The sequence below is a fragment of the Phycodurus eques genome, chromosome 5 (genome assembly GCF_024500275.1).
Source record: "Phycodurus eques isolate BA_2022a chromosome 5, UOR_Pequ_1.1, whole genome shotgun sequence".
Classification (NCBI taxonomy): Eukaryota; Metazoa; Chordata; class Actinopteri; order Syngnathiformes; family Syngnathidae; genus Phycodurus; species Phycodurus eques.
This window is the reverse complement of record NC_084529.1, coordinates 26,010,753-26,027,024: the sequence shown is the minus strand read 5'-3', so window position 1 is coordinate 26,027,024 and position 16,272 is coordinate 26,010,753. Positions and strand designations below refer to the sequence as shown.

General features: G+C 42.3%; 1 protein-coding gene across 3 annotated transcripts in view; it reads left to right on the top strand.

Annotated features, from left to right (window-relative positions):
• Window positions 1–14,523, top strand: part of LOC133403379 (alpha-1,3-mannosyl-glycoprotein 4-beta-N-acetylglucosaminyltransferase C-like) — a 29,314-nt gene extending 14,791 nt beyond the window's left edge. For 2 of the 3 annotated variants that reach the window (XM_061678345.1, XM_061678346.1), the window contains exons 2-4: window positions 11,159–11,304; window positions 11,614–11,761; window positions 12,036–14,523. In XM_061678345.1, the coding sequence (XP_061534329.1) occupies window positions 11,159–11,304; window positions 11,614–11,761; window positions 12,036–13,201 (1,460 nt within the window). In that variant the 3' untranslated portion in view covers window positions 13,202–14,523. Of the gene's footprint in view, window positions 1–11,158; window positions 11,305–11,613; window positions 11,762–11,826 lie in introns of those variants that run through there. The other variant, XM_061678347.1, reaches the window with a different exon arrangement.
• Window positions 14,524–16,272: the final 1,749 nt, after the last annotated feature.

Genomic DNA, 16,272 nt, shown 5'->3' with positions numbered 1-16,272 from the left:
AAATGTCCTGTTTTTTTTTCAGGCAGCATGAAAGGCACCAATGACTAAATCCTGTTGTCGTGCCTTACCGCTGGACGCTGCGGTGTTACACTCCACAGTCTCCGCTGTTGCCACTTCAGCGCTCTGTTTTGTTGTTGTTGTTGCCCTCAGTCTGCTCTTGGATAAAATACAGCACATTCCGTCACTGCGAATGATGCGTTCAATGAGGCTTGCTTTGCACAGTTTTCAGTTTAAAATATGGTAGTGATAGTGTTTAGGCATGTACTGTATATTGGACAGGAAGTGTGCGTGTGTGTGGATGCCGCCATATACGCCGCAGTATGACTTGGCATTCCACAGTCGCTGTTTTTCTTGCTGCTCTTGGATAAAATTGGTACATACAGTAAATCTGTTGCCGCCAATGATGCTTTCAGTGCACTGGGGATTTGGCAGTTTTTAGTTTAAAAAGATGGTAACAAATAATGTGTGTACCCACTTTCTTGCAGCGCTCTGTTTTTCTTGCTGCCCCTAGACCTCTTTAAAAAAAAATAAAACATTACAAAGATTGCAGTCGTTCAATGCGGTGTGGTCTTTGCAGTTTTCAGTTGATAAAATAGTCGGGTTTTTTTGTTTTTGTTTTAATTAAAAGTGTGTGTGTGTGAGCACGTGCGTGTGTGAGAGAGAGGAGGATTTATCCCATCAATCGCATGTCACGTTGTAATCTTCTTATAACGCGCAGCGGGGAGAAAAAAGCAGCAAAAAGCCTCTTGATTCGCATTTGGCAGCTCTAATCTTGTTCTCCCCCAAATCCCCTCAAAAATGATTTTTGTCAAGAATATTCAAGTGAAACTATCAACATTCCAGGCACATATTCATGCTGGTATTCAACCCATCTTTCTAAAAAAATCTATCTTTTAAAGCAAAGTCATACTGTAATTTTAAATGTTAAATAATATGTGGTCTTGCTGTATATTTGTAATCCCATCCTCAAGTTTTTGCTGTCATTCCTGTTTTAATCTGTGAGGATCAGCAAGATCTAAAGCTGCAAAATTATTATTTTTAATAACCTACTTGAATAATCCAATTGTGCTTGTCCATGTGCATTCTCGCCAGCCCTTGCATTCCCCCCATGTTTTTTCCATTACTGAATGCATACATAAATAGATCCCCTTTGATTTTTGGGGCTATCACAAGATTTCAAGGCTTTGTGCCCCTTGATTTATTTATTTTTATTTTTTTGTGCCTACTGATTTTGATATTGGTTCTCAACTCTAGAGGGCTAGACAAGCTCACTGTTAATTTTAAAGGCTATCTGACTCGTGATGGTGGACTTTGGTTCCTGGTCAAAAGGTTTTGAAACCTGTTTTACAGAAAGAAACCTATTTATTCTGTCCCATCACACATGGCGAGGTGCAATTTCAACAGATAGCTAAAGTTAATGATAAAGTGAATCATTGGATGTGAGATTAAAGCTATTATCCACAACTATTTATTTTTTTGTAAAAAAAAAAAAAAAAAGTCATTTCGACCCAAGCCACTACAAGAGTAGATGACAGAATGCTGATTAAGCCTATCAACCTCTGACACATCTTGCTATATTTGTCAATATTTATTTTGTTATGCAGTCAGTATTTTGTGACTATCACATAGATTCCCGCGCTGGATCACTTGGTGGTGCTCTAAAATGACCAGATATCGCGGATGAAAGGTTGAGGTTTTTGAGGTTGAGGTTTTACTGTTTTGACTTCAGAATACACTTATACTTATTGTAGATTTTCTAAAATTGGAAATATACATCAAATAGATGCAATGACCATATGCAACTTGCGTATGATCTGTTATGTTTACGTTGGCATTACTTGGCTAACACACTTAGCTAACACTAAGGAGGTCAAGCTCGGGAGGAGATGTTAGGCTGGAAATTGAAAGACTATTAGATCGACTTGTTTTTTCTGTGTAACGCTAATCAGTTAATATGAGCCATGAAATAAATTTCCCAAACTCCTTTGATGTGCTAAGAGGAGGGCTAAAAAGTTGACTGGTATACAGAAAGTTTAGATGCAGTGGCAAAGACGTGACACAATGACTAAGTGGCCATCTTAAACCAACTATGATCCCAAAACAATTCAAAAACACCTCACTACCTAGCTGTACCGAGATGAGCAAGAAATAAAACCCAGAATGTTTGATTTAATGACATCGTTGACAGCTTGGCCTCATTAACTTTGCCTAGCAGTAAACTCAAGTCTAGGTAGCGGTTAGCATGGTGGGAGTCAGCCGCCATTTCTCTGTATATACAGTACGTTTAATATAATATCATAGCAGCAATGGACCGATCTCCAACATAAAATAGATATTTTCTCAATGTGTGTTACTTCTGAGTAATGAACTAAAATGTAAACATTGGAAATCGAGATATGTACTGTATGTAACATACATTTGCTAACGTTGCTAAGTGTTAAGGCTATCTGGTCGTCATGAGATCAGCTCTGCTGATTCGTGGAAGCCACAATCTCTGTCTTTTCCTTTACAAACGTGCAGTCTTCTTGCTGTGATTCCGGTGAATTGGTGCCGGTAAACGGTGAAACGAGTGTCACTCCCGTCTGTGTTGTTGCAGCCAAACACCGTACAGTAATTCAGCATTTTTTGGCATTGGCTATCAAATTTATTTATTCAAACACCCAATAAACATCGTAACAAAACAATGCGTCGACCAGTATGGCGGCGGCGTCCAGAGGTGCAGACATCACGGGAAAACTATTCCACTAGATAGCAATGCTGCTGGCATGTGTTGCAAAATGCTTTCTTGCTAACACTTCATGTTTGCACGTCATGTGACCAAGCCCTACCAATAGAATAATTATCAGCATTAAATACAGGGAATCATTGCATTTCAGTGATACAAAAACTCAGCAATATTGTATAAATAAAACCTATGCCATGACACTATTGATTTCTATTATTTTTACCTCCTGACCCAAGTAGTGAGCGTTCAGTTGTTCTTCTCAAGGACCCTATTGATTTTCAAACCATCTCCAAAGATGCTTAAGGTCGCTGAGATGTTGTCAAGCAGGAGGTGTCATCCCTGAATGTGAGCAACATGGAGAGTATATCTTCTATTAACGGGCTTGTCGCCATGGAGACCAGCATCTTCCCTCGCATCATCTTCTCACTTTTCACGGTGCAAAGCTCCCAAAGTAGCAATCATACTTTATTTTACTTGATATTTCTTTACTGCTGTCTGCTTCTCCCCTAATGTCTCCGGTATTTCCCTCTTGTACCTCCACCTGTACCCCCACTTCCTTCCATTAGCGTACATTGTCATATGTCCTCAATGACAAACAGCCGAGTGTCACTTTGACATCAAACCACCTCGCCTATATTCATGGATGATTGGCACGTTCCTGGTGATGTCATATCCCGCAGCTGTGATGGACCAGAAAGCAGCTCTCATAAAATAAAATATCTTTATTGTCGTCTCCCTGTCAGACAAAGAAGCTCCTCCTCCATCTCCTTGTGAATTATTCATGAGACACAGCAGTCTTCCTTGAGTGGACGCGCGCAACACATGGAGAATTACGCACAAAAAAAGTACACTCGGCTGGAAAACATTTTACATTTTGGTGCCAGTCTGGATGAAGGTGGAGATCGGGGCATTCATTTTTTGTTTGTTTCTTACCTCCGTAAAAAGGGAGCAATTATGTTCCGATTGCTGTTAGTTTGTTAGTCTATGAATTAGGCTGGACTAAAGAAGAAATGTTTACATTTTGGTACAGATCCAAATAAAGGTGCAGCATTTTTTTCTTTTTTTTTTTTTTTTGTCACCTCAGTATATTGAGCAATCATGTTTTGATTGCAGTTAGTGGGTTGGTTCATTGTTAGGTAGATTGGCTGATAGATTAGTTAGTAACAGAATTACGCCAAAATTAAGAGATCAATAAAAAAGATGTTAGTTAGATTATTAGATAATTATGTTAATATAAAACCGGACCAAAAAGAAGCTACGCCTACGACTGTGGTGATAGCAATTATAGTGCAGATTTGAGCATTCATTTTTGGTTCTTTCCTCAGTAACGTGATCAATTATCTTTTAATTGTTGCTCTTTACTTACTTATTTTATTAATTCAGTACTTGCTTACTAACAGTAAAACAATTATGCCAAAATTACACCCAATGATTACATCAATTGGATTTTTGGCCAGGGTGTCGAAGAAGCGGTTATATTTTGATATAGATCCAATGACGACAGAGGCATTTATTTTCACTGTTTGGCCATCACAGTCCAAGTCTTGTGTGGGGTAGCATCCATTTTTAAAGAGACATACTCCCTCATGCATCAGCGGGATGAGAGTAATTGCTGGAAACAGCGAAACTAACTGCATGCTTCCCCTTCCTCCTCCTTCATCCTCCAACACCTTTTGATGAATAAGTAAACACATACAAGCCGGCAGTTGCTTTAAAAGTCTCTGAGTGGGAGGACCGACGACCGGCTGTTTACTCGCTGATGATTGCGCATGCACACACACACACACACACACACACACATACGCACACACACGTTGCTTGGAGAGACTGCGTCAGCGTTCGCACATTTTTGCATTTCAAAGCAGCACATACTGATGCAGATTGTGGCCAAAAAGTGATTTGACGTAGCAGATTACTTGATAAAATTGCATATTAGAGTCGGGGTAGGAAAGGTATGGCCCGCTCTATTCTTTATTTCGGCCCACATTTACATTATCAAGAGTGCTGTAATATTTTTTTTTCAACAATCTGTAAATTTTAATGTATTTAATTATGTTTTCTGTTTTATGTATTTAATATGTAATTAATACGTTAATTTGATTCATTGTTAATGACAATAAATATCCATCCATCCATCCATTTTCTGAGCCGCTTCTCCTCACTTGGTTCGCGGGCGTGCTGGAGCCTATCCCAGCTATCATCGGGCAGGAGGCGGGGTACACCCTGAACTGGTTGCCAGCCAATCGCAGGGCACATACAAACAAACAACCATTCACACTCTCATGCACACCTAGGGCCAATTTAGAGTCTCCAATTCATGTATTTTTTGGGGATGTGGGAGGAAACCGGAGCGCCCGGAGAAAACCCACGCAGGCACGGGGACAACATGCAAACTCCACACAGGCGGGACCGGGGATTGAAACCCGCTCCTCAGAACTGTGAGGCTGACGCGCTAACCAGTCGGCCATCGTGCCGCTGACAATAAATATTGATAAAATAATCTATTTTAAAAAATGTATTTTATGAAATAATTAATTTTTAATAAATTATAATGAATGCATTTATAATTAATTATTTTAGAATTAATACAAACAATTTCAATTGGTCAGTTGTTTTTTCTTAACAAAAATTATAGTATAGTAAATGAAGAATTCAAATTTTACATGTGTATATTTTGAGTTTGTGTAATTCAACAATTGGTTAATCTATTATAAATAATATTTTAAAATGAAAATGCATTCAAATAGAATGAACTATTTAGCATAATTTAAATTAAGTATAATTTTTTTGATAAATAACTAAATTATAAATGTCATTTTACAATTACTGAAATCAATTATTTTACGTAGACATTTAATTTGTTTTCAAAAATCACATCTGTCCCTTGAGCACCCTTGGATTAGACTCTCACTGGTCACTTCATTAGGTACACCTGTGAGAACAATCTGCCAGAAACAGAAGATAACAACTGCTACCAAATTTAACGCATTTATACTAGACAGATGGATCACGCTAAATTGTGAAACATTACAGTTTTTGTCATTGTTGGTGGGAAGAGCATGGCAGCAAAATTTGATGCCTCACTATTGGTTCAGTGAAGCACTTCAAAATTCGGTGAAAATTCGGCTCTTGAAGCCAGTTTTATTAAGCAACATGAAATGTGGTAGACATGTCCATCATGAGTAGACGCACAAAAAAGGCTCAAGAAGCCATGCCTGAAAAGACAGGAAGTTTGCCATTTTGGTTTGCAATGGACAATTTAGCAAATTTTCGCTATTGGTTCAATCGTGCGCCCTGGAATTTTACTTAAAATGTAGTAATTGAAGACAATTACACTGACAACATGAAATTTGGTAGGCATGACTATCATGAGTGGACCCACAAAATAGTCTTAATAATCCATGGCCTAAGAGACACAGCAAGTCTGCTATTTTGGTTTGGCCTTAGGTTGATTTTGGCCATTTTCAAGGCACTTGAAAAGACCAATTTGTCCTTGTGCTTTCGTCCAATTGCTACAAGATTTAAAGCACTTGTACTAGACAGATTGGTGACGCTGCATTAAGAAAATGATATTGTCATTGCCTGTGGGCAGAGTTTGATGAATCGCCAGGAATCGGGAAACTAATAACTTAGCGAGGCCAAATATTTTGTGTGTGATGGTCACGCCCTGAGGACTACACTTTTTGTAGTGGCACAAAAAGTTTTATTTAAGCAGTGAGTCATGTGGCATCGAAATCAATTCCACATTTTATTGCAATGCATCCCCAATACATTTATGTCTCCAATCTCCAAAGTATATTCTGTCTGTCAAGTGGCTGTCTATTGTCGTACTAGAGCGGTTACAACTACCGGAGACAAATTCCTTGTGTGTTTTTTGACATACTTGGCAAATAAAGACGATTCTGATTTGTGGCGGGAACGGCATTGTACAATGTAGTCGATATTCACAATAGCAGATGTTCACTGTAGCGTATATACAAAGCACAACGCCTGTGACGAGATGCTCGCAAAAGCAGCCAAAGGCCATCAGAGCGAGGACGCTGCATTTTAAAAAGCAGCCTCTCCGCATTGAACGGGAAAATGGGTCATGTTTGCTTCCTCACACGTTTGTGAAACCTACTCGCATGGAAGCGTGAATGAGAATGTTCGGTTCTGACACCGTTGTTGGCTCACGTGTATCCCGCGCTTCTCGTTTTTTAACATTGTTAACTGTCATCCAGTCATCCATTTTCTGTAGCACTTTTCCTCATTAGGGTCACTGGTGAACTGGAGCCTATCCCAGCTGACTTTGGGCAAGAGGCGGGTACACCTCGGACCGGTCTGTAACCAATCGCAGGGCACATATAAACAAATAAACATCTCACTTGCATTCATACACACCGACAATTTAGACTCTCCATTCACACCCATGGACAATTTACACTCTAAATTGTCCATAGGTGTGAATGTGAGTGTGAATGCGTGTTTGTCTCTAAGTGCCCTGACATTGTGTGGTGACCACTCCTTTGTGTGTCTAGTTGTGATATTATTATTATTATTATTATTAGTATGTGGTCTGACATTGGGAGGCGACCAATTTTTATGTGCAATAACATTCATCAGCACGTAGCATATTGTTCGTCTGAATGTGCCCTAACATTGACTGGCAACCAGTCCTTTGTCAATGCTCGGGCTCAGACTCGCCCTCTAAAATCTGATTCGCTATTCGTATTGACAGTAACGAATAACTTCCAAATCGGAATCAAATCATTACTCTCTGTGCTATTTCCAAATAATAGTCCAACAAATAAAAAAAATCCAATTTATTTGAAAACCATCTATTGAATTGGAGAGAGAGTATGCTGGCACTTCTCCCTCCATAAACGTTTTTCTTTTGAGTTGAAAATGGTTTACTTTAACCAGGGTCCCTCGCTGTACCTTGGCCAAAGGTAGACAGCAGTTGGTTTTGGTTGGTACATAAAAATATCAGACTTAACACAAACTCCGAATTGGGTATCATACCCTGCAGTGTGAACGTAGCCTAAATGTAGGCAGACATTGATTGGAAACCAGTCCGTTGTATGTCTATATATGCTCTGACCCTGGCTGGCCAGCAGTCCAGGGGATACCCTGCCTCCATGTAAATGTTCTGAACTCCTGTTTTCACCTCCATGCCATATTGATCAGAGTAACCCTGCTGGTTGGAGTCAATGCGGTGCGGAGTGTTTAACGTGGAGCGGTCGAGGCTGCTGTAGCTGACGCTAATGAGGATAGACGCTCCTCGGCAGTGGTTGCTCTGACCCACATTATTTAGTCCTCTGCCCCGAGGCCTGCTGAATAACGGCCAACCAGGATGTTTCATTTGAATAACAAGAGTCTCTCAGGGTTCCTTTAGATTCTGACATGTGATTGCACCATGATGTTTAGGTTCCGGCGACTTACTGTATTAGTTTGCCAAGTCGGCCGCGCCACATTGATGTGTGTGTCCATGTTTACTGTATGTTCCAGGGAGCTCCATGACTTATTTGTTCGGCTGAGTCTGCCTCCAGTCTTAGATTATATCGTGACAGTGTCGTTAACAATAATCATTCATCTGTAGACTATGATCGCTCCACAAAGTCATGTGCATCCATCTTTATGTTTCAGCAATGTATTTCCACCCAGCATGCCTCCGATCTTACGTTTTGCGAAGTGTGTGATCGCACAGGGCGCATCTTTAGTAATTATTAGAATTCCAGTCGACTGCCGGGGTTGCTCCGCAATGTTTACGTTCTGGGGAACTTTTTTGTTCCTATTTGGTCTGCCTCAGATCTTGCGTTTTGTGGAGACAGTGTCTTTAGCGACACTTAGCATTCCAGTAGATCGACGGGCCCCGTCCACAGTGTTGTGTGCGTCCATGTCGTAGCAGAGGCTCAACACGTTATTGATGCGTTCTCGCAGTGAGCCGACAGCCCGCAAAGTCAAAGCAAAGCCAAAGCATCAATCACCTCACATGAGTCGCGTTTACAGCAAGTGTGTCATCCATCTTGATGAGTCTGTGCTGAGAGTGCAGGGGTCCTGCACGTGTCGCTCGGCACGCAAACCGGGATTAAACGTCTCTATGAAGGGCACCTTGACGCTGGCTCCCTTTTCCACCATTAAACGCAAAAAAGATGATTGGCGTTCAGACCCGCCCGCCATTGTCATCAATAAGTAGGAGAAGATGATGATCGGATGGAGGCAGAAGCAAAGATATAAAACAAACAAGATGGCAGAGATATCATAAAGTCGAGTCAACACAAGCGGCTTTATTCATTCATGGACGTGACTTAATTTCCATATAAATGTATTGCGAGCGACCACAGAATCGTGCGAGGTTTGCGTTCAGTCAGAGGAGATAAACAACAAGGGGAAAAAAACATTTCTCAACTGCACATGAACATTATATTAGTTTAAAATGTTCTATTCCTGTTAGTTTTCTTCTGAAAGTTCTTTCCAAAAGTGACACAAAATGATTCAGCCTGATTTCCTTTTGAGTTGCAATTGCTCCAATTAGCATAAGTAAACACCCTCAAAGTGGACCTGCCAATCATCACTCCAGATACAGCATCTCATTGCGGGATCCTGTGTCAACCTGGCAATTTTTCCACCTTTTTCCATGTAGATTGCGGAGGGAAAAAAACATCACGCTTAACACACCCCACATCACAGAAGAATATACTAAACACAGGATAATAAGGCCTTTACTTACTTTGAGCGGGGGGTGAATGCTCAAGTTTGGCCTTATTAGCGGTATGTTTGTTTTACAATTGTTTGTGTCGATTGTTTTTCCATGATTATTAGGAGGGTAAAATCCTTCTCAACACACCCCACTCTACAGGATAATCACTCAGGATCGTCCTTCAGAGACATCCAATAAACGCGCTTTTGCTGACTTAGATCAGAAGTGGGAGGGAGCGAGGCTCAAATTTGAGTGTACTGCACCTTTTTAATATTGACGTTTGACATTTACAAATGTCGGCACGACTGGTCTTTGGGCACACCAGGAAGGGAAAATCCCTCTTGACACGCCGCCACACCAAAGGATAATTGCTCAGGATCCTCTTCCAGAGATATCCAATCACACTTTTGCTGACTATGATCAGAAGTGGCAGGGAATCAGGCCCAAATTTGGTTCGATTACGACTACGTCTGAGCGTCAGCCTCACAGTTCTGAGGACCGGGGTTCAACCCCGCCTGTGTGGAGTTTGCATGTTCTCCCCGTGCCTGCGTGGGTTTTCTCCGGGCACTCCGGTTTCCTCCCACATCCCAAAAAACATGCATTAATTGGAGACTCTAAATTGCCCGTAGGTGTGACTGTGAGTGCTGATGTTTGTTTGTTTGTATGTGCCCTGCGATTGGCTGGCAACCAGTTCAGGGTGTACCCCGCCTCCCGCCCGATGACACCTGGGATAGGCTCCAGCACGCCCTCGACCATAGTGAGGAGAAGCGGCTCAGAAAATGGATGGATGGATGGATGGATGGATGGATAGTTGGATAGTCAGCGCGGACCGTTTTCCGGTAGATCAGGAGGAAAAACCCTCTTAACACACCCCACACACAGATAGGCCTGATTGGTCAGGATAATTTTTAGAGACATCCAACAGTCGGGCTTTGATGCTCAAATTTGACATGATTGTATGTGTGTGTACGCCGCTTTAAATAGTGATAAGATTTAACAGTTGCAATTGTTGGCCCTGACTTTTTTTGTTCCAGGCAGATTAATGATGAAAAATTGTGCTAACTTTTAATTTTGAGTTTTGAGATCTGATTAATGTCATTTAAAAGACTTGCTTTCTTTACTATGGTTGAAAACAGAATCGGGAAAGGATAATTAGTCCATAGACAGATTTTTCTTTTAACGATGACACGCTGAAATCTCATATACTGTACTTAGATTCAGGCTGAAACTGCGTCCACCATGACGAGGCTGATGCAATAAATGCATTCAAATAACAAATATTGAAGCCAAAATGTATTTACGATTACAATTATAGAGTAAATATGTTATGCAATTGAACAGTATGCAGAATTATTTTTGAGTGTGGTCTTCAACCTGCTCCATGTGTAAGGTGCCCTGACACAACCTTTATTGTGATTTGGCGCGACATAATTGACACTGAATTGAATTAAATATTTGTATCTGATTACATAAATACAGCAGGTTTTCGGCCTTGGTTTCCTCGTTTTCGGTTTTGGCCAAGAACTTTCATTTTGGTGGATCACCTGTGTGGTTTGGCACAGTACCCTTTTGGATTTACGGGTACCCTTCAGTACCCGTAAATCCCATTTCCACTGTGACACAAACGCATCGTAACGTAGAGGCGGCCATCGCCCAATCAACAGAAGGCAGAGCGCTTAGCTCCGCCCCGCACAAGAAAACTGATGATGAGCATGAATGACTAACGTGGAATTCCTTGTCCTGATTCCCGGTAGTGCGAGGCGGCATGCTGAGGTTGACGTGGAAGTCTGCAGACAAGATGAGGTGTCTGAGGAAGAGATCCATGCTGCCTCTGCTGGGCTTCCTGGTTGCCTTCCTGCTGCTCTTCAACCTCTACTTAGACATGGATAGATACGTGCTGGTGAGTGTTATAAGTGCCAGGCAGTGTCCTCTGGGAAAATAAACTTTCGGGGTGTAGGCATTGCTAGCGAGCTAATTGCATATTGCGATTGCGCTGGATAACTGCTGATGCAAACGAAGGCGCAAAAGTTCTTATGTCGTGGGAGAGGGCCGACTCATGCCGGACTCCAAAGTGCGTCACTGGGCCCTGTTTTAGCCATGTCCATAAAATCATTAAAATCGTGTTTTAATTTTTTCATTATTATTAATGAAATGTTTTTCACCAAAATAGTGTGATTATTATTTTTAGTTTATTTCTTTTCCCCAACAGGATGCAGAAAAGCACCAGCTGGGTGAGACGTTGATGCATCCCGCCAACTCTGAGCGATATATCCACACCTTCAGAAACCTGTCCAACTTCTCGGGGATCATCAATGTGACGTACCGCTACCTGGCGGGATTCCCTCTGGCGCGGAAAAGTGGGTCTTTCTTGCTGTGATGATGTTGCTTGGATAGTTGATGTTGTGTGATTTGTCATCATCAGAGTACCTGACCATCGGCATCAGAGTACCTGACCATCGGCTACATTGCATTTGTTTGGTGCACGCCAGGGTTTGAGTCTTTATATTTGCAGCAAATGTAAAAGTAACAAATTGTACCATGTAGGCCCAGATTTAGCTTTCTGTCCTCAGAAATCTTCACTGTGAAACGGTCGAAATATGATCAACATACGTTGTTCCCTTTTGTCGTCAGAGTACCTGACCATCGGGCTGTCGTCTGTGAAGAGGAAACGAGGGAACTACCTCTTGGAGACCATCAAGTCCATCTTCGACCAGTCCAGCTACGAGGAGCTGAAGGAGATCGTGGTGGTGGTCCACCTGGCCGACTTCGACTCGCTGTGGTGCGAGAACCTGCTGCAGGAAATGAGCCGCAAGTTCTCGCACCACATCATCGCCGGTCGCCTACTGGTGATCCAGGCTCCCGAGGAGTACTACCCGTCCCTAGACGGCCTGAAGAGGAACTACAACGACCCAGAGGACCGGGTGCGCTTCCGCTCCAAGCAGAACGTGGACTACGCTTTCCTGCTCAACTTCTGTACCAACCTCTCAGACTTCTACATGATGCTGGAGGACGACGTGCGTTGCTCTCGTAACTTCCTGACGGCGCTGAAGAAGGTGATCGCCTCCCGGGAGGGCTCCTACTGGGTGATGCTGGAGTTCTCCAAGCTGGGCTACATCGGGAAGCTCTACCACGCGCGGGACTTGCCGCGCCTGGCGCACTTCCTGCTCATGTTCTACCAGGAGATGCCGTGCGACTGGCTGCTTATCCACTTCCGCGGCCTGTTGGCCCAGAAGGACGTGATTCGCTTCAAGCCGTCGCTCTTCCAGCACATGGGCTACTACTCGTCCTACAAGGGTGCCGAGAACAAGCTGAAGGATGACGACTTCGAGGAGGACGCGGTAGACATTCCCGATAACCCGCCGGCCCGCCTCTACACCAACATCGCCGTCTTCGAGAGCTACGCCGCCGCCAAGGCCTACAGCGCCGTGGACGAGTACTTCTGGGGCAAGCCGCCGTCGACCGGGGACTTCTTCGTGGTGGTCTTCAACAAGTCTGCCAAGATCAGCAGGATCAAGATCGCCACTGGTTCCGAGGACAGACAGAATGACATCCTCCGTCATGGTGCCGTGGAAGTGGGTCAGAGACGCACGGAGGGCAAGCAGGATGGCCAGTGCGCCTCCTACATCACTCTGGGGGAGTTCAGAGGCGGCAGGGTCGAGGTCCAGGACGTGGACCGCAAAATCGGCTTCGATGTGGACTGTGTGCGCATTGTGGTGACAGCTGGCCAGAAGGAGTGGCTCATCATCAGAACCATCAGCCTATGGACCGCACAGCCGAGCAGCCCATTGATTAAGTGACCATCAGGGATAACAACAAGTAGAGTCGGGGGGCCAAAAAAAAAAGTATATTTTCTTGTGCGTTTTTCAATCCCCCCACCCCAACTAGTGTCAAATACTATTCCGAATCCACCCTTTATATTTAATGTTCCTAATATAAAAACAGAAATGTGTTCATATGTGTCTGCTGTCTTAGTTTTTTGAAGTTTGGAAATGTAAGTGCTTCTAAAGCAGATTACACACACCGATTATCGGGCCTAATTTTTGCCTTTTTTCACCCCTTCATATCAAAGTCAGCAAAGGGAGATTTTTTGGATGTCTCTTAAGATTATCCTGAGTGATTACCCTGCGGTGTGAAGTATGTTGAGAGATTTTTTTCATTAGCGATCGATTGTGAATGTTAAGTTTATTTACAAATCCTTATGTGTATGGTCAACACTGAGTTGGGCCGAGTCACGGACTCAGTAATTGTGATGCAGAACTGAATAATAGCCAATGACGAAGCTTGCTGATGCTGGCATAGTTGCTCTACACGAGTCAACTGGTTGTGTTGTTGTTTTTTTTTTTATAAAATACCGCTAGTCATGCCAGGTTTTTTATCTTTTCAAGCAAACACCTTATCAGACGTCTCTGAGTATTATCCTGTGGTGTGGGGTGTGTTAAAAGTGATTTTTTTCCCTCGCTGATCTGCTTGGAAAACGGTCGGGCCAACAATTATTAATGTTCAACCTGTTCAATATTTAGGATAGTTTGATAGTGTTTGTATAACATATCTTACTTCACTACAATATGAAAGGAGACCAGATTATTAGCATTTTCCAGCTGTCGATGCCTTGTGATACCATTATGCCATGAACATGGTTTAGGTGTGTGTAATATCCTGTGTTGGCCATCTGCAGTACACAGCACGCAAGAATAGCAGTAAGAACGCACATGACCATTTTTCTTTCACCCTATGGTGTTTTTAACTTGAAAAGAAATGTTGTGTTAAAAATCGTTATGTCTTCTTCCCTTTCCTGGCTTTTCACTACTCAAGTTCGCAATTTTGTATGAGCTTTCTCCAAATGTTCCTGTTAAAGGTGCTCTTTTCATCCATTTCTTTCTCTTTTGGATCTGATTGAATACAGTCATTCCATCTGGTTGTTGGTTTTCCTTGTTTTTTTGAATCCCCTGTAATTCCATCTGCATCACTTTTCTTCCAACATGCCATCCTTCAGTTCTTCTCATCAGATGTCCAAAACACCAGTTTTGCTTCTTGTACTTTCTTATTCTGTTAATATTTTTTCTATTCACTCCTCACATCCACCTCAACATCAAAAATCGGTCTACCAGGCTTTGATATCATTCCCCCCCACATGTTGCCGTTCCTGAATCACGTCTAAATAAAGAAACAAACAACATTTAAATATAAATTCAATATTTTTAGAACATGACAGCATTTTAGTCGTCTGGCCATAAACGTCTCGGTCCCAAGAGAATTTCACGTTCGGGCAGGTGAATTGTGGTTGTTGTTGTTTTTAACTTTGCTGCGACCTGCTGGCCATCTTGAGTCATTACCGCACACGTCTTTGGATTCAAAGTAATGCACGGGCAGTGAGCCGGTTTATTTTATAGAGGCAATTTAGTTTAGGTCTGATTTATTTAACCTTCAAAATATCAAAGAGGACAACTAGACGTCGATTAATATATCGTATGCTTCATTTTGAAGGCAAACTATGTTAGTGCTCCATTTTACGCAAAAGCGTAGTCCTTTAGTTTATGATCTTCAATAGGAAATCCGCCTCTGTTGGACCGTCTCCTGATTGGATGAAGCAACAGATCGCCCAATCACGTAAACATTCCACAAATCGAACATGCGCACAAACTTGAAACTAAAATTTAGTTAAATACACAGGTAAGAGTAATTCCAATTCAACATTACAGTAGCTACTAGCTTTTTTTAAATGACGATATGAGTGAACATTTATCATATTATTTCCATTCGGTTGGCATTTGAAGTTCATCTTCCCGCACACATTTGAGGCGTTTGCAAGTTTTGCTAAGTTTTGTCCCTGTTGGCTAACTCCTGATTAGCTTGATTTAGTGTTTGAAAAATGAGACATTTTGCAATAATTGACCTAAATGTTGTGCGGAAATATTTACTAATGTGCTTGAGGTGCAGATTTACCATTAATCTATGCTATTTGCATTTAATGTAAAAATGATTTGAAAAGATTATTATTATTTGAAAAGTCTTAAATTATTTGATTTTTTTTTTTTTTTTTTAAATGTATTTATTTTTTTTAAATCTCCCCGCCTTTCCTAATTTACAATACATGACAACAACAACGCATATTCCTTCGGTGAACATGTTGCGTAACCGTGAACCTCAGGGATGGATCATTCACTGAATGAGGAAGCACTTGAATGATTCGGTGAACGAATCTTTTTCATGAACCGATTCACATGATTCAGTACACTCAAAGGAACGGCCGTGCCCATCGCTAGTGCCCTGCCGTTGGCTAGCAACCAGTTCGGGCAGTACCCCGCCTCTCGCCCAAGAGTCAGCTGGGAGAGACATGCCCGCGTACGAAAAATTTGATGTTATGGTATTTATTGAGTAATGCAGCCCTATGGGGGGCACAAGCCAGTGCAAACTGTAGGCCGGTCCCAAGCCCGGATAAATGCAGAGGGTTGCGTCAGGAAGTGCATCCGGCCAAACAAATATGAGCGTTCATCCAAAGAATTCCATACTGGATCGGTCGTGGCCCGAGTTAACATCGTCCGCCACCGGCACCATCAACTTGCAGGGCGCTGGTGGAAAGTCAGCTACTGTGGGTCGAAGAAGAAGAGGTGGAAAGCGGGTTCTTCGGCAGAAAGAGCTGAGGAAAGCACAGAGCCTAGAACAATGTGGGGACTATGACAGGAAAATCTCAGGAGTTGGTTAACATGATGATTAGGAGAAAGGTTGATATATTTTGTGTCCAGGAGAGCAGGTGGAAAGGCAGTAAGGCTAGAAGTTTAGCGGTAGGATTTAAATTATTTTACTATGGTGTAGATGGGAAGAGAAATGGAGTAGTGGTTATTTTAAAGGAAGAGTTAGCTAAGAATGT